The sequence below is a fragment of the Fringilla coelebs genome, assembly GCF_963513975.1.
Source record: "Fringilla coelebs genome assembly, chromosome: 22".
NCBI classification, from domain to species: domain Eukaryota; kingdom Metazoa; phylum Chordata; class Aves; order Passeriformes; family Fringillidae; genus Fringilla; species Fringilla coelebs.
In genome coordinates this window covers 5555329-5579130 of record NC_140048.1, presented here as the reverse complement: position 1 = coordinate 5579130, position 23802 = coordinate 5555329, and the positions used below count along the sequence as shown (strand labels likewise).

The window sequence follows — 23802 nt, the reverse complement described above, 5'->3', positions numbered from 1 at the left end:
CGGTTTGGAGTCTCTCTCTACCCCTTTAAAAGTTAGAACTTTTTTTTTAATGTTGTCCTACCCTCAGCGTCTGCTTTTACTTCAGCACATAGCAACAGTATTATTAAAAAAGAAGTCAAATGTGTCCTGGTACCTTCTTTTTCAGCAAAACTCGTTGAGTCTTTGGAGAAACATCGAGGACAAGCTCTGCATTTGCAGCATCCTTATTTGAAGTAACTGGTCTTGCATTTGGCTCCTGTAACCTAGAACCAAGAAAACAACATCATGTTTGTTCATAGTAGCAGCTTCTTCTGTAGCACAAATTAGATCTGCATCAAAATTCAACTGGAATTTTACACTTCCAATACAGCCCATCAGACTAACATTTATATTGGGGGCTTTTCCCCTCTTGTTAGGGATTACCAGGGCAAGCTGGTAACTTGAGTACATTCTTGAAAGAGGCTTTGATTTCTCACTGGAACTAGGAACTTCACAGGCAGAACAGATGAATTAAAAGACAGCTTCCTACCTCATTTAGAGGAAAGTAACAAAGCCCTGTATCAATCTCCCAGAGCTGTTTTCAGCAGCATATGAAGTAGTGCAAGCTGAAACCTCACAGGTATGTTGCAAATAGGTGTGACTCGTGGTTAAGTGTCCTTTATACACCAAAAGACATTAAGTTCTCAGAGGGGGACCCCAAACATCCCAGTTCTTCCAAGACCACATAGTGAGGTCACAGCAGATGCCAGATGCTAAATCCTTCTCACTGTGTGACAGGATAAACTGTCAAGCTGCACCTCTAAAGCAAAGGTACTATGTCCAAATGAAGTAAAATACACTCATTACTAACAGCCAGACAGCTTCTGAATTTGGCATTTCTTCTGCTAGCTACAAGGTAGACAAAAGTTTAATTCCATGGGAAAAACTTTTGAATGGTAACCATAAAGAGAATAATAATTTAATATTAATTAATTAAAGCTTAATGTGAACGTTAAAAGTATTTCCATCAAAGATATCAAGAATTACCCTGAGAAAGTATATGTAGCAGCAATATAGATGAAGTTTTCATAGTAAAGCTGTTTGCTGTCTTGGAAGTCATTCATGCAGCAGACAACTTCTGAGGAGCCTGCTCCTTTCACTGTCAGGGTGATGAAGGGAGGCAGGATGGGCTCATCCCATGCATAATCCAGAGAGGTCATGGGCTTCACATCAGTGGACAGCCTGGGCTCCACCACCCCGTGCTGCTTAAACACAACTGGGACCTGCAACAGCCAGCAAAGAGGAGTTTGTTCATACAGGAATTGTTCATCACACAGACTTTTTGCTATCATTTGCTCATTTAACCAGGAGTTGATGACTGAAACATGTTCAGATCACTTCTTTCCCCCCACAAACATTTCAATATGCATATTCTTCCATTCAGGTCTCAAGTAAAGAGAGTCTTAAAGGGATGATAAACATCATCTTTGCTTTTATCTGTCATCTGTGGGAAATGTCTGCAAAATGTCTGCAGGCCCATGGAGCATCTCAAACTCTGCTAATTTAAATTACAAGATTAGAACAGATTAAATACCATCCCTCTCATTGGTAATCCTTCTCTTCCTTGTAAGGCTTTTAAAGCACCCATGAAAGCCACAATGTTAGAAGTATTATCTGAAAAAAATGACATAGCTGTGTACTACCAATTTTTCCTAGAACTTCAGAAAATTGCAATTACTACAGGATAAATACATATACTTTCATTTCATTTCATTACACAAGTTAGTCATCTCCCACTTCTAACAAATACAGACAAATTACTTTTACTAAAAGAAGGAAAAAGATGGGGTTTGGTTCTTTTACCTTGGAGAAATTGTCGATGCGGAAAGGCGGCGGTAGCTGGTCGGTGTCGCTGAACGCAACGCGGTACGTGGCTCCTTGAAGGGTGATTTCTACTCTTAAAAAGTAACATTTCCCCAGGGTGTCCCTGAAGAAGATCACAGTACAGGACATGTAAACTTCTGATCTGCATTATCTGCATTGTTAAACAGCTGCTTCTACCAGAACACAGCAGCTGCAGAGGATTTTTAGGTCACAGCTACCTCATATTAATGTGGAACGAATTGTTCTTGTTGACCTCAAAGCCCCCAGACCAAATGCAGTTTGGGACTTCCATCAGCCTCACACACAAGAGCTGATCATAATCATTCCGTGGCCAGTGGAACACAACACTGGAACCAGGGAGAGTGGAGATGTAGCCATCAGGATTGGATGCTCCCTAGGACCAGAAATTGGGAAATAATTAGTAAATATTCCCAGCACTGAAAAATCCACTATTAACCTATAACCTCTAAAATACAAACACAGCCATTCTTCTGCCAGGTGGATGCTGCTATTGGAATAATGAGAAAGAGCCTCATAACCAGCCAACAATACTTCCAAGAACAATGTCTGCTCTTCTTGGTGGGCAGATGCTGTCACTAAGTACAGTCCTGGGCTGACTTTATGATCCTCATACCCCCATTCATCTGCTTAGCCCTGAAATAAGTTTTGCACCCTTAAAGACTGGTTCTGAGAGCAAAGGGGGGGAAGAAAAAGCACACAGTCTGTTTTCAGAAACTGCACTCATTCCTCCACATTCCTCTTCCTGGACTGTGTTGTCTGTGGATGGACAGACAGTGGGACAGAGCTCTCCTTTGCTTTTAGTTAGTTTTAGGTAGCTGAGACAGAGAAGCTCCCTGGACTGTGGTTTTTTTCCTTTGGAGCTGTTTAAAGCTGCTCTGGACTGAACACCCAGAAGAGCACTGGCAGCTCTCACCTACAGCCCACCAGGCTGAGCCTGGGCTGAGGCATTTTTTCCAGTGCCAGAGGGACTGATAAGAGACTGAGTGAGCCAGCTACAGCCCACCATGGGGACTTCCTCAGTTTGTCATCTCTTTTGGAGCAGCAAGAGGTTTTCTTGTTTAGTATTGTTCCTTTTTTGTGCTGGTGAATGCTTTGCCTATAAAAACTAACTGTTATTTTCCACTTTTCTCCAAGGAAATATTTTCCTGAACCGGCTGAGGGAGGAGCCACCTGAATCTGCTTTCTAGAGGAACCCCTCTAGAAGTTCTCACCCAAATTTGCCCTGAACCAGGACAGTACTGTACTAAAAAGTCACAAGCAGGAAGCTTCTTACCTGACCTCTGGCAAACTCCCGCTGAACAAAGGCCAGTTTGTAGCTTGATTTATTGTCCAACAGGTACCGGGGAGCAAAGGTGACCATGCAGGTGTCAATGTAACGGCCTCTGCCCTTTTTAACATCAATACCTAGTCATAAAAACAAGGTGAGAATACAGCTATTGTTTACCAAAGAAAAAGACAGCTCCCACAGCATATTTCAGAGAATGTAAGTTCTTTCTTGGGTTCCTGAGATGAAGCCTCTGTGCCACACAACTGCCTTGCACTGGAACATTATTTTATTTTCAACAGTAAATATAACCATATGCCATCTGTTACCCTCTATTTCTCAAGTACAACTTAGATACTGGAGACAAAAAACCCAAAACCAATTCCCAATCACAAGTTTATCAATGCAAGTAATTATTTCACTGTTAAACATATGAAAAATTCCTTGACAATCACTGTGGAGTAACTTTCAGACTCTCATTTAATTGAAAACTAAAACCTGCTCGTACTTTATGTACACCAGGAGCACAAGGAATCCAGAAGCTGCACTCCTGCACATCAGCCTATGCAGGCACCAGCAGGGCAAACCCAGAGAAGCAGCACATGGCTGAACAGTTAGAGCACACAGACACTCACAATACTCAGAGTAATGTCATGGGATTTAAAATTAACATACAGAGGGAATAAAACCACAGAAGCAGAATGAACAGTTTGACAATGTAGTTATTAACACTCAATGAAATGTAAAATTAAAAATAACTGAAAGCTAATTTTTAACATAATACAGTTCAAAACAAAGATATAAAAATACTTCAAACACTATCTTTTGTTTAATGTTTTTCTCTGGGCCCTCAAAAGCCTTTAAGAAGATGCCTTTCCCTGCTGCAATTGTTCTGTTTCTTGTGTCCCTGACATTGTATCTCACCAAGAGCTCCACAGGGTTTTCCAGTGCTCCCATCACCACCTACCAATGTTATAGATGAGGCCTGGCCTGTTTCCATGCTGGATCACCTTGAGGGCTCTAACACCACTGCCACCATCCAGGGAGAAACCCTGGCACCAGCCAGGCATGCCATCAGGATGGATTCCTTTTCCAACCCGCATTGTACAACTAAGGGGAAGAAGAAAACACAAAGCTTTAATCATTTAAAGGAAGGATCAGGTAGCAACACAATGCTGGTGATCAAACACATGGAAAAAGAACATCTGTGTCTGGATGTAGAAGCATTTGAAGCCATGATAAGTCTCTTACTGAGTGACTCATTCTGCATTTCTGCTATAAGACTTTTCAACACACTGGTAAGGAGTCAATGATCATGTCCTGTAAAAAGCTTGGCAGTTTCCAGACTGATTAATCACAATATCATTTGTGTGTCTTTTATCTTTGAAATAAAAAGAATTAAAATTTGGAATAAATTGAGACACAACAGAATTGCCAACCAAGGAGCTTTCAGTAGGAAATGTCTAAGAATCCAGTATGCTCAACACAGTATTAAAAAAAGTAATAATTTCACAGGTAATCTTAATACTTTCATCTGTGTAAATTTCCTCCCAATTGCCCTTCTTACTTACAAGTTTGGCTGTTCTTTATCAGCATAACAGAACAGCAGTGGGCTGAGGCTTCTAGCAAGCTCATGCTCCTCAAACTGACCAGCTGCATCTGTTTTTGCATTATCTTGTCTGAAGATAAGTGGCAATCCTTTAAGTGAACACAGAAGAAAAGTGTTAAATTACACATCACCTTTTGTACAAATTAAGATGAGAACTGTAAAAATTTCAAATTAAGGAACCCAAGATATTTTTGTTCTAGTATTTTAGCCATCACTGTGCAAGAATTCTCCTTCAAGTTCTTAATCTTCTTAAAACAGCTGTTCACAGCTGCAGGTCATGAGACTGGTGTGTGCAGACCTGGAAGTGCCAGTGGAAGCTCACACAGACTCACTGCACCACAGATTTTAACAGTGATCTAATCTATATTGATTTATTGAGAGGCACAACAGCTCATGTTTGAAAATCTGCAATATAGCAACCCAATGTCTAAGTTATCTGCTGTAACATGAATTAAACAGTGGCTGCTGGCACTATTAAAAAATAGAAATTCTTACAACCTTTATTCTTCTTAAGTAGCATTTAAAAACTTTATTTGGCTAGAAAGCAAATCAAAGTACTACAGGAAATGCTTATTTCCCACTTGATGATTACAACAAAACTTGCTTGTTTTGTTGATTAACCAATATGGAGCTGAAATGAGTATTTGAAGCCATGATAAATATCTTACTGATAAATGATATAATGATAATACAATGATAAATAATAATAGTGATAGAAATAATATATAAAAATAAATAATAAATAACTAAATAAATAATAAATAAGATATAATATATAAATAAATAATGATAATGATAGTATAATGATAAATAGTTACATGATAAACCTCTATTTATATTTATATTTAAAATAGAAATTCTTACAATCCTTATTCCTCTCAAGTAGCATCTAAGAAGAAAATAGGTTGAAAGAATTTGGCTAGAAAGCAAATCAAAATACTACAAGAATCCTTATTTCCCACATGATGATTTGCCTGTTTTATTGATTAACCAGTATGGAGCTGAAATTAGTATCTGAAGCCATGATAAATCTCTTACTGATAATTGATATAATGATAATATAATGATAGTGATTAAAAATAAATAATAAATAAGTATATAAATAAATAATATTAGTACATAATATATAAATAAATAATGAAAATATAATGATAAATAGTTACATGATAAATATATCTATATTAAAAATATAAATTCTTACAACCTTTATTCCTTTTAAGTAGCATTTAAAAGCTTTATTTGGCTAGGAAGCAAATCAAAATACTATGGGAAATATAGAATAGAATATATATTATATATGTAGAATATATATATGTGTGTATATATATATATATATATGTGTGTGTGTGTGTATATATATATAATATATATATATCTCTCCTTATTTCCCATGTGTTGATTACAAGAGAACTTGCCTGTTTTGTTGATTAACCAATACCATTTCAGCTCCAATAACCAGTATGGAGCTGAAATGAGTATTTGAAGCCATGATAAATCTCTTACTGATAAATGATATAATGATAATAAAATGATAAATAATGATAGTGATATAAATAATATTTAAATAAATAATGACAGTATAATGATAAATAGTTACACGATAAATCTCTATTTATATTTATATTAAAAATATAAATTTTTACAACCCTTATTCCTCTTAAGCAGCATTTAAGAATCCTTATTTCCTACATGCTGAATCCAAGAGCACTTGCCTGTTTTGTTGATGAGCCAGTACGGGGCAGAGATGAGGATTTTGAGGGAGCCCTCGGCGCGGCACACGATGCGGATGGTCAGGTTGAGCAGCCGCTTGCTGGCGTCGTACAGCCGCATCCGCACCACGTAGTTCTGCGTCCCGGGAGGGATCAGCAGCTCTTTGCAGATTGGGAAGTTTTCTAGCAATACCCCTAAGAAACAAAACAAGCAGGGCAAAATCAAACATCACACACACAAACAGGAGTTTTGGATAAGCACTTAAGCTGGTGTTTCACATAACTCGATCTTCTTAAATATTACACAGAGCTCACCCCGATCAACTTTTATATCTCTGATCTTGTGAAGAAATTCCTCAATTTAAGTCACAAACAGCAAGACAAGCTCTGTAAGGGACCCTGCTCAGGACTAATTATTGCTTTAGGCATTACAGGTCTAGCCTGTGTTGAGTAACTCCACATTAACACTCTCAACACCAATTATTTCTGACAAAAAGAAAAGAGCAAAACCACCCAAAAATATTAGGAGCTTATTTGATTTATTCCCCTCTTCACCACTGTTCTCTCCAGTTTCCACTCTCAGGAAAACAAGAACTGAACAAGAAAACATTCTAAGTGACAGCTTAGAGGAGGACAAATCAGGAGTGACAAATCAGGAGTGACAAACCCGGAGGAATGATGGCGATACTGGGTTGGTTTTTTTCCAACGCGTTCACTTCATTAAAAATAAGAAGCTCTGCAACCCAATGAAATAATCATTTAAATGCTTTCTATTTTTCCATTCTGTGCCATGGATCCTTGCAGAACAAGTTCCCTGGCAGTACAGAGAGGAGCAGCAATGGTCCCTGAGCAGGAGCCTTACCCAGCTCGATGTTCTGGGCTGTGTAATGCAACCCAATGAAATAACCATTTAAATGCTTTCTATTTTTCTCTTTTTCCATTCTGTGCCATGGCTCCTTGCAGAAGAAGAACCCTGGCAGTACAATGGTCCCTGAGCAGGAGCCTTACCCAGCTCGATGTTCTGGGCAGTGTCAGCTGTGTGCAGGGCAGCCTCTTTGCCAGGCTTCAGTGTCCCACTGATGGGCAAACCCTTCACGTAGAACTCCAGCTCACAGGGCAGCAGATTGCAGATCACCACTGTTGGCAGCAGATAAATGGTGTGCCCAGGCTGCCTGAAAATCTGCTTAGCACTGTCAGAGAATATGCTGGAAGGCATGTAATCTGGGTAATTTTCTTTCTTTATAGCCACACAAAACCTGGGAATGCCAACACGTATGAGAAGTTAATGAATTAGACAGAACAATTAAAACCCTGTCTTTCTGTATTGCACTAAGTCCTCAAAGATGCTCTAACTTCAGGACAGCATTTAGAGTTGTTCTCCACATAATCACTTTGTAGATTATTATAAATGGTATGTTGCATTTATGTCTGACATTAAGACAACATGACTTTTCTGATTTTAAGCAAAGACTAGAGAGTTTAGTTCCCCAAAAACTGGTTGGTTCAGAGACATAACAGAAAATGGCTATTAGACATTACTACCTTTAAAACTGACTTTCATAAACTTGCAAAAGCATGTTCTTAACTGCTACTAAAAAGAGATTTTTAACCATTAAAGTAAATTATAATCATGTTCTTAAACATAAAGGCTGCATGTCTCCTTCCCAGTAGATCTATTCTTGCTTTAACCACTTGACATTTCAGTTTTTCTTTAGTCAAGGTGAAAAATTGAGTTGATAAAGCTTCATTGCAAATAATTAGAAGTTTATTTTGCTCCCTGTGATACATTAAAAAACAGACTATTAGGAAATGAACTATGAAACTGACACACAGCAGTAACTATACAGTGGGCAAAGGTCATTTCCTGACACAATTTCCATAATCCCTATCCTAGTATTTCCTAAATTCAGAGCAGCCCTAAATCAACTGTATCAGAAAACTACAAAACTCCATTAAGTTCTCACTATGCAGAGACGTTTTTGGCCTCAGAACTGAGCAGAGGACATTGAGGACAAAGAATGAATATTTGTGAACACTCTTTTGGAAAATCACTCATTATTCTAAGTGAGGATTATCCTAAGTGAGACTGAGCAGTCAGTTTAATGATAGTTCACATTCTATTTTCTGAATTTTCTTTTTGTTTTTACAATAAATATTTATAGTGTGCTTTGTATTGTCAGAGGTTTAACAGGCACTGCACCAGAGGAGCTTCAAGGAGCCCTGCAGAAACAGAGCAGGGAGACTTCACTGCTTTCTCACTATTCAACAGACCCAGTACAACATCCCACTAAACTACAGCAGCTTTCACCTCTAAGCATTTTCTTTTCTGTTATTTACTTTCACAGGATTTAGCAGAGCTTACAGAAGAAGAACTAGGCGTTAATTACCTGAAAAATTGGCTGTTTTCAGACTCCATGGAATGACACTCCCTCTTGCTGCTGCACACCTCTGCTGCCTTCTGGACATTAGTCCAGTGAATAGGAGCCTTAGAGAAGAAGAATCCCATTCCTTTGGGCCTGGCTTGCAAACGCCAGGATGTGAGATGTAATGGAATAGCAAAGGAATCTCCTGGCATAACTGCTGGAAGGACTACAGGCTCTGCAACCAGAGAAGAAAACACACATATCAAAAGAGGCTCCTTTAGTGAAAACCAGAAAATTTTGAAGTAGTAAGTCTCAAATTTTTAAGGCAATACATTTAATTTTAATGTAAATCACCTCCTGCTTTATGCATGTTTCAAAAACCAACCTGTTATTTTCAGCTCTATTAACAATCTGGCAGCAGACTAATTTCAGTGTGTAAATCTGAAACAGCCTAAAAACTTGCTAGTACTCAAATTCTTCAGTGAAAATGCTTGTTTGAAAAACCTCATTCTTCAAACCTTTTGGGTACATTATCAATGTATCATTAGATTTCTACACTAAACCTTTGCATGGTAATACCAAAGGTGAATGCTTTACCTATTAAACAAACACTTTTTTCCCACTTTTCTGCAAGGAAATATTTTCCTGAACCAACTGCTGCTAAAGAGACAACTTTGCTACACACAGAAATAAAATTAAGTCTTTACAGAGTCTCAGCTTTCCCTGTTTATCTCAACAACAGCTGAAAATCCTACTGGACTCTCTAGTCTCTTGTTGACTCTCTTCTTCTTAACATATCCTGTCCAGGGAGGTCTATTCTGGTGTGAAGCATTACAGACAGTGGTGAATCTTCTTGGGGAGGAAGCTGGATTCCCCACAGCACATAAAGAATGCTACATAAGGAATGCTACAGCAATATGAGTCACAGTGTGGTTATTAATTGTTGCAGTGTTGTTGTGAGGGTCCCAGGATGAGGTGAGAGATGAGAATTGACTCCAAGGCTGATGTTATGTTAATGTTATGGTTATGCTAAGTTATGGTTATGCTATATGTTATCTTATATGTTTATGTTATATGCTGTGCTATATGTTATGCCATATATGTTATGTTAAAAGAAAATGATATACTAAAACTATACTAAAGAAAGAGAAAGGAGATATCAGAAAGCCAGCAAAGAACAAAAAATAAAATCTTGTGACAGACTCAGAGAGTCTGACACAGCTGGCTGTGATTGGCCATTAATTAAAAGCAATTCACATGCTGGGTAAACAGTTCTCCTAATCACATTCTAGAGGAGCAAAACATGGAGAAGCTGGAGCTTCCCAACTTCCCAAGAGAAGAAATCCTGGGGAAGGGATTTTTCATGAAACATCCCAGTGACATCCCAGGAGCGTGCAGCACTTACTGTCAGGGGCAGAGGGACTGTCCAGCCTCAGCTCCATTGGAATTTCCAGCTTGTTCTTCAGCATCAAGGCTGAGCGCACTGTTATCACCTTCCGGGCGCTCCCCTCCATGCTGACTTCAAACACCACACGAACTGGAGGCAATGAAGAAAACTGGAAGATATTTAAAAGCATTAAAAAGCTCAGGTAATGAATATATCTAGGAGAGGGACACCTCCATTATGAAGCACTAACTGCTGGAGACAAACTTGCCAACTGAGTCCAGCCATGTGTGACTTATCAGGTGTATCAATAGTTTCATAATGGTGGTTTATAATCCTGTACCTCCTCCTCAAAGCACAGTGAAATTATGAAACAGCAATTCCACCTACCACTAACTCCATTATCTTTCTCAAAATAATCCAAGTTCAAATAAGAGCTATACAGATCCTAAGAGAAGAACTTTATACATCATCTCACTGTTACATTACTTAATAAATCCATGGAGTTTGAAGTGTAAGCCTCATATAATTACCAGCCACTCATCATTCCTATCTGTCAAAACTGAAAAATAAGTTGGAGCTTTCCTAACATATTCATACTTTGTTCACTCATTGCTGCCCTTCTGCTGTGGTGTTTTACCTTCTACATTGCACAAAGCCATGGCCACTTTGATCCTGAAAATAGCATTTACTATGCGTTTACATGCCAGAATTCATACACTGGAATTTAAGACCCATTTCTCAAACATTTATACTGGTGAGGAATGGTAAATCATAAATATTTGTTCTGATTTGAAAGTGCATTTTGTTTGCTTAAATTTTTTTTCCTTTCTATTGAAAAGGTTCTAGAGGGATGGGAAAAGTCAGTTCACTTGTAGAGGTTCCCTACTCTTAAGTAGCTCTCAAAAAAATGAAAATATATACTCACGTAGACTTGTGGATGTATTATATTTGTTCTACTTATTGGGCTTCCAAGCTGAGAGAAAAGTAAATAAGAAGGTTAAAGTAGTTCAACTTTTAATATACTGTACTCAGCTTTAACACAGAACTTTACTGTAGAAGAATAAACTTTCATCACTTTGTGTTTCTGATCTTTAGTACAACCTGGAATCATGTCAGAACTGGATTAGAAAGCCTGTTTGTAATACTGCTTTGCAAAAAAATGAAGCTTAAGGAGGGTTTGTTGTAAAGAAAATGTCTACAGGAGATGTTGCTGAACAGGAGTTCTCATTAATTTATCATAATCTCATAATTTGCATCCTTTTCCTTCAATATTCAAATTACAGAGAGATGATCCTTTTTATGCTTCAATATAAAAACATCAGAAAATTCAAGTAAGAGACCATTGGCTCTTGTCAGAATTAAATCAAATTAATTCTGCTTTATGTCAAAAATATCTCAACCTCCTATTTGCCCAGCATTCAACAACTTCCAGTAGCTGGTCTCAAAACATAGTCTTGAAATCCACAAAACCAGTTTTATCACTGAGCCTCCCCCAAATGCCAGCCTGCTCATTATTACAACTGCATTTTCCCTTCATGACAAGTATATTTTGTCTACAGAGCCACATACTTAAAAACCAATCTCTAGGCTTACAGGAAATTGCCAGTGTTGTTTATTTTAAGCAAATTAAATACATGAAAAACATTCCTGCAATAAAAGAAATGAAAGTAGCTGCTGAAATGCTGGGCTGATTTAAAGCTCAGTCTCCATGAGTGCATGGCCTGTCACTAATACATTCATCCTGTCCCTGGAAGCTCTGCCTGCCAAGCACAGATTAACTGCTGACTGCTCTGGCAGTGCTTTGGTTACACAGTTGGAACCCAGCATCTCCAAGCTCTCCCAGTCCAGGCTAACTGCAGAGAGGACAATCTCATCCAGCAGATGCTTTGAGATCAAAATCTTGCAGACATCGTTACTCCCAATTTACATATTCTTTTAAAACACTCAAAATCAGAACTTACAGTAGAAGAGGAGGAATTCTTATCTGGTGCAGCATATCGGAAAAATGTTCCAACTTTGTCCACAGACACTGGACTCACTTCTTCCCAGCCATTTACTCTCACTTGCAACTGATGAATCCTTAGGTCATGCGTGTGCCTGCCAGGTTAGAGCAAGCTAAGTTACTATCAAGCATTATTATACAGACTAAATACCAAACAGTTAAAACCACAAACATCCTCTGGATTCTATTTAAAGAATCTTACTGAAACATTAAAAAATCCCAAGAGTTTTCCCATTTCATGGATAGATGGACCTGATTTTATGTTTAATTACTCCACCTTTCCTAAGGAACACAGACACATAACTATGTTGCAAAAATAAAAGCATGCTATGTGTACTTGTTAACAAGCTCTGGTTCTTATTTCTGATAACAACCAATACCACCCCAGTAGTCCTTTAAAATAAAGGACATTGATTTGTAACTGAGTTCCCCAAGTTCTTCTAAAAGCTTATAACGATCCAACTCACATATAGGAATAGCTGCCACAACAGCAACCGTTGCTGCTTTACCAGAGAAATTATAATTTCACTCCATACAAGAGTATTAAAAACAGAAACTAAACATTAGCAGTAAATTTTACAGAAATCCACTTTTAACGTGACACCTGCCAGCGCCCTCACAACTGTGAACCTGTGTGTTCCACATACGAGAGTGTCAGAACATCTCATGGCCTGGTCCCTTCACCTGTGTCTGAGTTTCCCTCTGGTTTCAAACTCAAACGGAACCTCTTCCCCAGTGATAACCTCTTGCCATTCACTGACATTATGGGCATCACCCAGCAACGTCCCGTTCTCCTCAGGAACAACACCTGGACTCCCACTATGAGACAGCGCAGCCCTGGGGAGAGAAGCACAGCATTTCACAACATGACCTCTTGTGGCATTCACATTCTCTGGAAAAATCCCTTCCCTCAAGATTTTTCTCCTGGGAAGCTGAGAAGCCTCAGAAAAAAGGAAAACAATTATTCTCTCATTTGCTTCTCCTGTGTTGTGCTCATGTGGAATGTGTTTGGAGATTGTTCACCCACAGGTGATTGTTCCATTGCATTCTGCTGTGAGTTGTTTTCACTCTTTGGCCAATAGGGGCCAAGCTGTGTCAGGACTCCGGAGAGAGAGCTTTCATTATTATCTTTTCTGTATTCTTTAGTATAGTATTCTTTAATATAATATAGTATTATAAAGTAATAAATTAACGTTCTGAGAACACGGAGTCAGATTCATCATTCCTTCCATTCCCCACAAACACAATAACTACTTGAAGCTGTCAGTGCTTTTTAAGTCTGCCTCAGTCCTGCAGTGAACACTTTCACACCATGAATGTACTTGACTTGCTTTCCATATTCTGCTAGGTCTCTTGGAAAAAAAAAAGCTTTTTTGTTTAATAATAAACCTATCTCTGTGTCACAGAAGAGGCTCTTAACTGAGTAAAACTGGAAGTGTCTGCAAAACAAAAGCACTGAAAACAACAGATATTGGCTGACATGGAAGAGGAGCCACACAAATATGTTTGAAGTGATCCCCCAAAGAGCTCCTTACCGGGTTGGGGTTGTAGTCAGGGTGGCAAACCAGAGAGTGCAGCCAGTGTGATTCCTCAGAGCAAAGGGGACGAAGGGCTGCCTGCGCTTTGGGGTCTTCATTTCAGCTACAAAACACAACACAGACTTGTCTGAATGCCCCTGAGAAACATTCATCAGATGTTTATGTGGGATGAGATACAATGGCTGGAGAACCACAACCTGCACTAACTAAAAACAAAGAAACAGGACATCAGATTAACTGCAAAGCTTTTACAATTAGTAACTACTACAGAAATGGTACAAAACTAACAGACATTCTTCTCATACATCAATCCCCCTTGGAACTGAGCTTAATTTACATGTTCTTCTGTTTCTTTATATCAAACCTTATAAAATACTATGCCTTCAGTCATACCTAACATGTAGAAAATCTAACTACAAACCCAAGCATGATCAGAAACCTTTTATGTACATCCAAATGTTCATGAAATACTAAACACACCTTCACTCATAATTAGGATTTATGTTGCATTTAATGTGACAAATACAGGGTTAGCCACTATCCCCCTTAAAGGGAGTTTTATTTCAAAGCTTGAACAAGAAATATTTTCCTATACAGGATAAAGCCTACTGAAATATGGAAAATAATTTGAGAGCAAACAAAGGCAATCTGGTTTTGTTCAACTGCTGGGACAGCAAAACAGCAGAAGAAGATACCTCTCCCATGGTCAACTTTTTCTAAGCACAAATTTCTAACAGGCACACAAGTGCTACTCCCATCTTCCACACTAGTGCATGAAATCTGTGAAAACACTTACTGAGTTTGGACACAGAAAAACCCCTGTCAAAGTCCAGTAATTTACTTAAAGAGGAAGATAAATGTCTGGTACCTCAATACACAACATCTTTAGTATGAGATTAGTGGAAAGAAGGCACACACAATAAATCAGTTGCTTAAACAAAAGGTAAGACAGAAATCTCCTCCCCAGGCCTGATTTGAAGTTGCTCCAAAAGGTTTCCAGAGGCAAGCAGGGATGATGTGGGGAGGGCAGGAAAGTTCTGGAAGGAGTTACAGATCATGACACACAACTTTCTGTCAGATCAACAAATCCCTATGGACCCTCACATTGTCCATGGAGACTTAAATCTTATCTTAAGCTTACAGAGAAAGTGATTTCCAATTAAATAGCAAGAAGATGAAATCCTTGAAAATCAAAACTCTGATTTTTGCCAAAAGCAAATACATGTTTTTAGTGTTGAGTTTCAGTTTATATAATGTTTTGGCTATCCCAGGTTCTACAAAATCATTCCAGAAGCCAAATGAACTTTTACTCTGGTGTTTAATCTATTGCCAATTTATCTTTGGAGACTTCAAAAAAAGGATTTTTGGGACTATGGCCTGATTTCAAAAGAAATGTAAAAGTTGCATTTTGAGACTACTGCCTGAAAAAAAATACTATCATTACCAGGAGGATTTTGTAATAATTAGTTTAGTAATTTAGCTGCAACCCCTACTAAAAGCCAAACAATGAATATTAGATCTTTTGCTGCTTGTTTGATTTTGGGGGAAAAAAAAAAATCCCAGAAAATATTTCATAAAAATCAACCCAAAATTTTCCATTTTGTTTTTTCTTTAAACTCAGAGAAAATATTACTAATGGCAGTCGAACAGGAAACAGATGTAGATTTCTAGAAAGTTTTCTGTCCTCCCCTCCATTAACTTTTCTATAGGGCTATATATTTATGAAGTATGCTCTCTGTTTTCTATAACGTCAAAAAATGAAAAATCTTACTTTATCCTGCTTGGTTTGCCCAAAACCAGTCCTGTCAAATAGAACCCAAACAAATTAACAAATTATTTATTAGGAATGCTTTTCTTCCTAAGGCTTACTGAAAACAGCCTGTGCTTCTGAAGCATCTGAAAGCTACAGTTTTAAGTACCTAAATATGCTAAATTAAGCATAAATATGTATATTGAAGATAATGGTGGATATTTTTAGAATATAAATTAAATATTGTGATATTATTACACTATTTTTAATCCCACTGTACTGTCCCTCTTGAAGAGGGACACTGAATAGTCAACAATTCACACAACCTTCCTCACAAAGACAGTTTTCCTTCATTGGGTTATATTTCTCCATTCATTCCTGAAGAACCCAGGGAATGATAGGATGAAAAACTAAATTTAGCAGACTAAAACAAAAATAGCTGTTGTATTCTTTGGCTTGAGAGTTTTTTGGTTTTATTTTTAAAAACAGAGGCCAATCTACCAGCAAGTCCCACATACAGCACAGTATTTATTGTGCAAGAGCCTTCCAAAGAAGAAAACCAGCTTTTGGAGTCTGTGTGCTGTACAGTACCTCTAGCATAGATCTGATGCTCTAGGTTAGTCAAACTGGCTGTACTCCTAGTTCTAAGGTAGACAAGAGGAAGGCCTGGCAGACAGGAAAGACAAAGTCAGCAGGTAAGAAAATGCACACAAATAAAGGTAAATCTTCCCCTGCATGCATAAGGGAAGATAGACATCATGCAATTAGGAGTCTCTACTTGTTTGCTTACACTAAACTGGCATTTGAATTGACAAAGTTCCTTCCAGAAGGAACTCTGGGAGAAAATAAGCTGAAAAGAGCTATTACTTGGGTGATTATTTCACAAAGAATACAGTAATTTTTTCCAGAAACTCATTTATTTAGGTCTTCGGGGTACAGAAAGAAAAGGATTCTCTCTGAACTGCACACAGCCAAAAATCAACACTCTGCCTTAATTCTGCTCATTAACTCAGAGTGGCAGACAGAAAGGAAGCAGAACTAGCAGTGCAAAGCTTACTCAAAGCTAAGCACTCAGAAAGCTTTTTGTTTTAAAATAATTGAACATATCTGAACAAAAACCAGCTTTTTTGTCCTTTTTTTTTTTCCCAACATATCTAACAAATCACTGCATTCTGTGAAGTCAAAATACTTAAGTTTGCAATACATTAGACAGATGACTGTGTGTGTCAGGTCTGTTTCAAATAAAGTGTGATTAATGACCAACATACTCTGCCCAAAACATGGGGGATCCACTGAAGAACCCATCCAATCTTCTGAGCTGATTACATTCACTTCTTTGTCCTGTTTACAGTAATCTTCCATCCAGGACTGCTTGGTACGTGTGTATTGCTCTAGAGGAATGTAAGCACAGACAGCCAATGTCTTCAAGGTGGCAGTAAACAAAGTCATTGAAAAGTGTGTTCAATTCATCACACTCAAGTTACTTCACTTTAACAGCAGAAGTTTCATTTTGCTGCTTTTTCTCTGAGTCACATAAGTTAAAGACAAACAACTGCTCATAAAAGCACAGCAGTGTCTTAAAAAAAATATCCCTAAGATTTTATTTAAAAAAAAAACTGTCAGTGGAATTTCATGTTCTTAAGATACTCCTCTGTCAATCTAAGAGCCCTCCCTGCCAAGGCAATTAACCTTAAATATTTTCATATTAGAAGTACTTCCCAGGGGTTTTGGGGTTTGCTTCATTTCAAGAGGCACATACACATTCCTGCATAAATATCAAGACACCATTGAGTCCTCTGGCACAGTATTAATCACAAACCAGCCTCACTGCTTATCATCACTGTTTTTAAAAAGCACCATCATAGGAATTGGTGATTTGCTTCTCCTCCTGCCACCCTGGCTCCCCCTCTTTCTGCCAAGCCCCCAGGTTCTCCCTGGGAGAGAAGATTCTTGGGAGGATTCTCCTTGGGAGAGAAAGATCAACAAAAGCTTTTCTGTTACACCTACAAGCTCAGCTGCTGGCATTTCTTTTATTGTGCCCACCAAATCATTCTGAATGAACAACAATTTTCCTGGGGAAGGCACACAACTGGAGCTCCACAATGCAGAAGCTCACATGAAATTGGAGTTACTGATGAACGAAATATTTTGATTTCCAAAGGCGGGTCATTGACAGCTCAGGTACTCAGAGACTGAAGAACAGAAATGAGCAGCTCCCCACTACACCTGTCAATGGACTGAAAAATGATGAGCTTATCAAAATATTTTTAAGTCCTATGAAATACAGAAAGCTTTAGATGAAAGCCTGTTTCTGATTAAAAATAAATTTCAAATACCATGCAAACTTGATAGAATTCATATGACCAGAGAAAGAATTCCTACTAACCTCTAACATCTGCAGCTCATGTCTTTACATTTTCACAACATCTGATAGAACATAGGCTGCCTACACACACACCTGGTACGGTATCCTGGAGGGACTTGGGCCAATCCCACTTCCTCCAGGGGATGCCAGCAGCACTTTCATTAGAGATGTCTGTCATTTTCAGTAGTGAAAAGCAGACTGTGGAGTGCTGCTCTCAGGGAACATTCCCACATACCTATGAGCACAGAGGTGACGTTGATATCCAGGCGTGGCTTGGCCTTCACCTCCAGCTTCAGGCGGGATGGCTGCAGGCGGCTCGAAGCTTCTTGCTGCCAGGACACTGAGCAAGGCCACGGCTCAATAAATGGCTCCCACCCTGAGAGAAACAAACCAGCATCTTTAGAGACCACACTGCAATGCTCTTTACATATTTAATAAAGAAATTTGCATAATTAGGTCCTTGACTTTTAATCTGTGTTCAAGATGAAGTCGCAAGCTATGGATTTAATTTAATACCTAATACAAATCTGGTCCAGCTCCTCCTTTAAGTCCAGGTATTCTGAGTGTAGGGTCTCACAGAAATATCTTAGTTCCAATTAAAGCACTAGAAGGCAATTACTGCTCTATATTAAAGCTAGCTCTCAAATAGCTTTAACAATGATTTTCACAAAATTAAGTTGGTGATTATTCAGTATCTCAAAAGATAAAAGTCTAGAAGCTATTAAAAGAAACACCCTATGTTGCCCTGATTTTTTAAGATTTTCTAAGCCTTCTGATGTTTACATTCTTGTAATGAACTTTCTCACACACTTTATTGTTTTGCATTCTTTTATGGAGGAGGAGAAATTTGATGGACTGTTGGTTTGTCCAGTGTCATTGGAGAGGTGGCATTGTAACCCTCCAATCCACTGTTTCTTTTGGAAAACTATAAATGTTGGAGTCAGAAAATAAAACTTCCTTCTTCTTCACCTTGAGAGCAGCAGTGTGTGTGCTCGTGTTGTTTCGCGTCCTATAGTGACAACCCTACATATTTTTAAAAACAAAGTATTTTTTAAAACAAAACAAAAACCCCCCATGGTATCAACAGATAATTCCTGAGTGCTTGTCACCAGTGATTAACAGAAAATTTAGTTTCTAAGTTAAAAAATCCACACAACTAGATTACTTCTTTTGTCAGTATCTGGCTGTATTGAGGCCTAACTTGCTTTTTTGTATCTAAACATAAATTGTGATGGTCTTCTTATGTTAATCCTTTGTCTTCTGCCTAATCACCTGCCTGCACATGAAATATGTAATAAACTGAATCTACCAAACAATTAAAGAGGAGAAGAGAATGCAGAGACAGCTTGTTATAAAACTGTTATTTTGCTGGATAACTGTTTTATGCAATTCCATTTGAAAACCCGAGTGTCACTTTCATATCAGCCAAATCTCCACTTTCCACATCCCTCCAACGATCTCAAATCAGGATGTCTTGTCTAGGATCACACTGTCTCACACACACAGTCCCAAAAGTCAACCTTTCCCTACTCCCTTAGAGGCATTTCACAGAGGGTGAACCTCAGGCTTCTGTAGCAGGAAAGGCTGTTTCCTAAACTTAAACAAGAAAAGACCCCCCAGGGCATTTCACCTGAAAGCTCACGGTTGTAGTAATCTCCAGAGAGGGTAAAACGAGCATAGCCTTCAGGGCTGGTCCTCAAATGCTGGAGAAAATTTAAACCTGTGGGGGAAAAAAAAAGAAATTAAATTTAAACTAATGCAAAACAATCAAGTTTCCTGATTTTTTTGATCTGTCAAGTAAGCAATGGAAGGTTTTTTCTTGTCTTTTAAACTGAAATGGTACAAAAAGCTTATCATAATACTCTTCCAATAATATTTGCTGACAGCCACACCTTACAGAGCCTCCCTAGGATTCTGCTCAGGACAGATTTCATTTGTTATGTGATGTAAAAAGGGGAAAACAGAATCTTAACCCTAAAAAGACTGTAATCTTCTTAAAACCAAACCTTAAACCAAAGAGAAATAAAGAAAAAGGAACCCCCAATATCCCACACAACCACCACCAAGACAGTGTCAGTTGAAATTTGACAGGTCCTGACAAACAAGAGCATGATGCTGAACAACCCAAAACTGACAATCATTTTATGTCAAGGCAGAACCAGATACTCACAAGAAAAGGTTAATTCAGCCAGGGGAACATCACAGTCCATGCAGTCATCTATAAAGCAGATGCAAACACTTTCTGCTTTGATTTCCACTCCAGAGATGAACTGGAAAGGCAAAATCCCCTGGCTATCTCGACCAGAAGTCTGGGAAACTGATTTCAGAGGTTCAGCATTCTTAAACAACCAACTTGCTGCTTTTTTCAAGTCACCTTAGATAGAAGCAAACAACCAATCAATCATCACCTACTTTCTCAAAGACATGTACTTAATAAAAATCATATAGAAGGAAACTAACTCCCTCTCTCCTAAGAAAATATTCTCAGCAGTACTTGAATAATGAGAAGATTATAAAGACATTGGTATATCTTAAGAGTAAGAAATGTATTTTGAAGTTTGCAAATGCAATAAAAATCTGTAACATTATGCATGCCTATATATAAGGTGGGAAGCATGACAGTGCTAAAGGAAAAAAGAATCACTTGTGGTAAAGCTTTGTCTTCTTTTCAGGTACTGCATGTAGAACTAGAGAAATATGAATTTAAAAAGGAGAAACAAAAACACATGCTCTCAAGAGGAAGAGATGTGGAATAGCAAGAAATTGGTACACCATAAAAATTACCAACCTGAACACAACTAAAACACCCAAACAAAAATACACTCAAGCACCCCACACATGAATCCCAAAGGGCAGAAAGAATCCCTGGGGGGTGAATTTTACACAACAGCAGAATAGGAAGAAAAGTGTTTAAAACTAAAGGCCAGCACAGAGCCAAAGTTGTTCTAAAGAAGGAAACACTGCCTGTGCATAGCCACCTGACAGTCTAAAGGTTTTACTTAATTGCAATTAAGGTAATATGAACAATGTGCCAACCCCTGCTAAGAATATCTGATGTTACCTTGGCAGACGAGAAGAGCTTTACGACAATCTTCCAGAGTGAATCCCAGCTCCTGGAGGCGAGCCAGCTGGGCTTCTGGAATGAACAGTTAACCAGGCATCAATCCTTGACAGTTATCTACTTATTTCATTGCTAAAATCAAGATACATCTGTATGAAAAATAGGGGTTTGTTTATTTAAGACTGCAGCTATAGCAAAGCACATGATTCAGGCCTGCTTTTATGTTTGTTACAGCATCATCAGGACAATGCCATTATTAGGAAGTTCCAGCCCATGAAGATACCAACACCTTTGGTGTTCAGCACATAGATTAGCTTCACCTCGTAGCAACCTCCCTTAGGTGTAAGGATGGCTTCACTCCAACAGTGAAAAACATACCAAGAACAGGGTCCAGCCCACGTTTGGATCCATCTCTGGTTTCATGAAGCAAGGAGTTCTCGTGCCCCAGAGCTGAACTGGAGGGATCAGCAGCACTCCCAGCATTTGAGGCAGCTGAGTCGGGCAGAGCTGCACTTGTCTGCTGGGGAATTGACTTTGCAATTGCCAAGAAGAGTTGAACATCATTGTAGGACAGTCTGATATCCAGTGCTTGCAACTGAATCTAAATGAAAAATTAGAATATAACATTCACTTGCCTTTTTCTACACATTTTTCTTAAATACTTCAGATATTAATAAAGCTTTTCCCAAAGGAAGACAAAATTTAGTGTTACAGTCTGATCACCATGCTGTTTTAAAGATCCAATAATAAATTTACCAAACTTGTTATTATTTGCCAACAACCAAAAGCATTCCATCACAGGGAAAAGAAGTTTTACTTTGATATAATGGTAAAAAATTCTTTAAATATAATTCCCCTCTAATAGGTCCTAACAATTAGAAACAGAAAATATAGAAAAATATCATTTCCTTTCAGCTATTAGTAAACTATATAACATCAGCCTAGATAATCAGCCCATTTCTTTCCCCCACTATTAATCTCTGCAACATATCCCATAAATCACTTTTTCATTACCACTAAGAGCATTTTCTACATGCTTCTTTCTTTTCCTTTTCCATTTCAGGAAAAAGTTACCCTACTCTCTTATGCTTTTGAATCTTTGGGCATAAAAATATTTCTGCCAGAATTCTCTACTGCACAGTTTTATTCAGGCTTTTAATATTACCTCTAGAATAGGAGGAAAATCTTCACTATTGAAAGCATCCAGCAGTCCTGAACCAATTGGATAGGAAGAATTCCCAATAAGTTCCACATGAATCTGTACTGGATCAATAATTGACAGTGCAGTCTCTTGCTCATTTCCTAACCGGCATGAAAACACCTAAAAATTGCAAATGATTTTTAAAAAATTATGAACTGAGATAACAGGACTGGCAAGAACTAGCAATATTTTGAGGCTACAGTTAAGTCTTACAATGTTTTAACAGAAACAATATTAAACTATTCTCAGAACTGCTGTAAAATGAGAGCATTTGATAAAAAACCAACAAACTTGGGAAAGCTTTTGTGGACTATTCCTTTTGTATATACATTTATAGTAAACTCCTCTCATTTGAGATGTTATACAGAAGCAAATTTCTTTTCCTTACCTCAATGCCAAACAAACTGCCAGAGAAAGGACGATCTATCAGCTTGGGCTTGTAAGTGAGAACAGTTGTTCCCTTCAGAATAATTGCATTGGTATCGAAGCAGGACATGTCTTCAACAACCACAAATTCAGTTCCTTAACCAAAAAACAGACAAATAACTAACAGGGCAGTTGGCAATATCATTAAGGTACTTTAGCCATTTGTAGCAGGTTTCTTGATTTCCTTTAATGGAGCTGTCTTTACACCAGCACAGAGCTTTTAATGAGAAAAACTCCTCAATGAGAAAAACAAACTTCCTCAATGAGAAAAACAAAAGCATCAGAGCAGAGCACATTTACCTGTCACATTAACCTTCACTTCCAGCTGCTTTTCTGCTGTCACAGGGAGTGAGGAACGTTTGGTGACCACTCCACTTTTCACAGCTTTGGGAACCACACTTGTGTCGCTGATGCAGCTTCGCTGCCGGGAATGGGGATTTTCCCTCTTTTTGGTGTCTCCAGGAGTACATAAAAAGTCATGGACCAGTAACAGCCAGTCAAATATCAGGAACACACGAAGATTGTTCAGAACAACTGTGAAACTGGAGGAATCCTTAGTAGACCTTTTAAGAAGAGAGAATCACACAGGTGAACTTTACAACCTGTAAATATTTAAAATTGTGCTGACAACTATCAGTATCTAGTAAGATTCATATGGCATTTTATAGGCATACACTTGGTTTACAGTGTCTGGCCTTTAAAATACATACATACATTTTTATATATTTTATATATATTTTTTTATATATATACACCCATTTCTATTTTATATATATATACATTTATATATATAAAACCTCCTATATATATGAGTTTGAACTCCTATCTATATACACACATTTATATATATATATATATACATTTTTAATATACACACACACATATATATATTTTTAAACAGTTTGAAATTCAGCAATTTGCTGTACCCAAAGAACCCCAGCACATTTTAACTGCACAAATTCTAAGCCATAATGATACAAGAGATGAACTGAAAAACTACACGACAGGAAATTTGTAAAATGTCCTTTAACACACTTACATTATCAAGATTAATTTTCAAAATCTCAGATTTAAAACCTTCTTTTATTATGATTTTATGTCTGTTGGGTATCAAACCTAACATTCTGTGTGTGAAACTCAGACCTGGCTCCGAGATAAGGGGTACAACATGAATTTCCTCTCATACCCTGACACCATTTTGCAGCACAGGAAGCTTTGTCATTCAGAAAAAATGTCAGCCTGCCTGAGCTTCCAGCATCCCATT

At 38.0% G+C, this 23802-nt stretch overlaps 1 protein-coding gene across 5 annotated transcripts in view; it reads right to left on the bottom strand.

Annotated features, from left to right (window-relative positions):
- The window catches only part of VPS13D (vacuolar protein sorting 13 homolog D), a 102003-nt gene that overhangs the window by 47391 nt on the left and 30810 nt on the right, over positions 1-23802 (bottom strand). For 4 of the 5 annotated variants that reach the window (XR_014616693.1, XM_084220363.1, XM_084220366.1 and 1 more), the window contains exons 31-55: positions 22839-23101; positions 22501-22634; positions 22077-22232; positions 21290-21512; positions 20912-20986; positions 20021-20224; positions 19481-19570; positions 18086-18226; positions 16754-16876; positions 16077-16151; positions 13733-13838; positions 12882-13034; positions 12157-12292; positions 11121-11168; positions 10214-10364; positions 8833-9043; positions 7454-7701; positions 6449-6640; positions 4699-4825; positions 4095-4237; positions 3137-3267; positions 2061-2236; positions 1822-1945; positions 1006-1241; positions 134-242 (exon numbers count right to left, since the gene is read on the bottom strand). Coding sequence is in view for 4 of the 5 variants with exons in the window: in XM_084220363.1 (XP_084076489.1) it covers positions 134-242; positions 1006-1241; positions 1822-1945; positions 2061-2236; positions 3137-3267; positions 4095-4237; positions 4699-4825; positions 6449-6640; positions 7454-7701; positions 8833-9043; positions 10214-10364; positions 11121-11168; positions 12157-12292; positions 12882-13034; positions 13733-13838; positions 16077-16151; positions 16754-16876; positions 18086-18226; positions 19481-19570; positions 20021-20224; positions 20912-20986; positions 21290-21512; positions 22077-22232; positions 22501-22634; positions 22839-23101 (3775 nt within the window). In the remaining variant the exon portion in view is untranslated. The remainder of the gene's footprint in view (positions 1-133; positions 243-1005; positions 1242-1821; positions 1946-2060; positions 2237-3136; positions 3268-4094; positions 4238-4698; positions 4826-6448; positions 6641-7453; positions 7702-8832; positions 9044-10213; positions 10365-11120; positions 11169-12156; positions 12293-12881; positions 13035-13732; positions 13839-16076; positions 16152-16753; positions 16877-18085; positions 18227-19480; positions 19571-20020; positions 20225-20911; positions 20987-21289; positions 21513-22076; positions 22233-22500; positions 22635-22838; positions 23102-23802) is intronic. The other variant, XM_084220365.1, reaches the window with a different exon arrangement.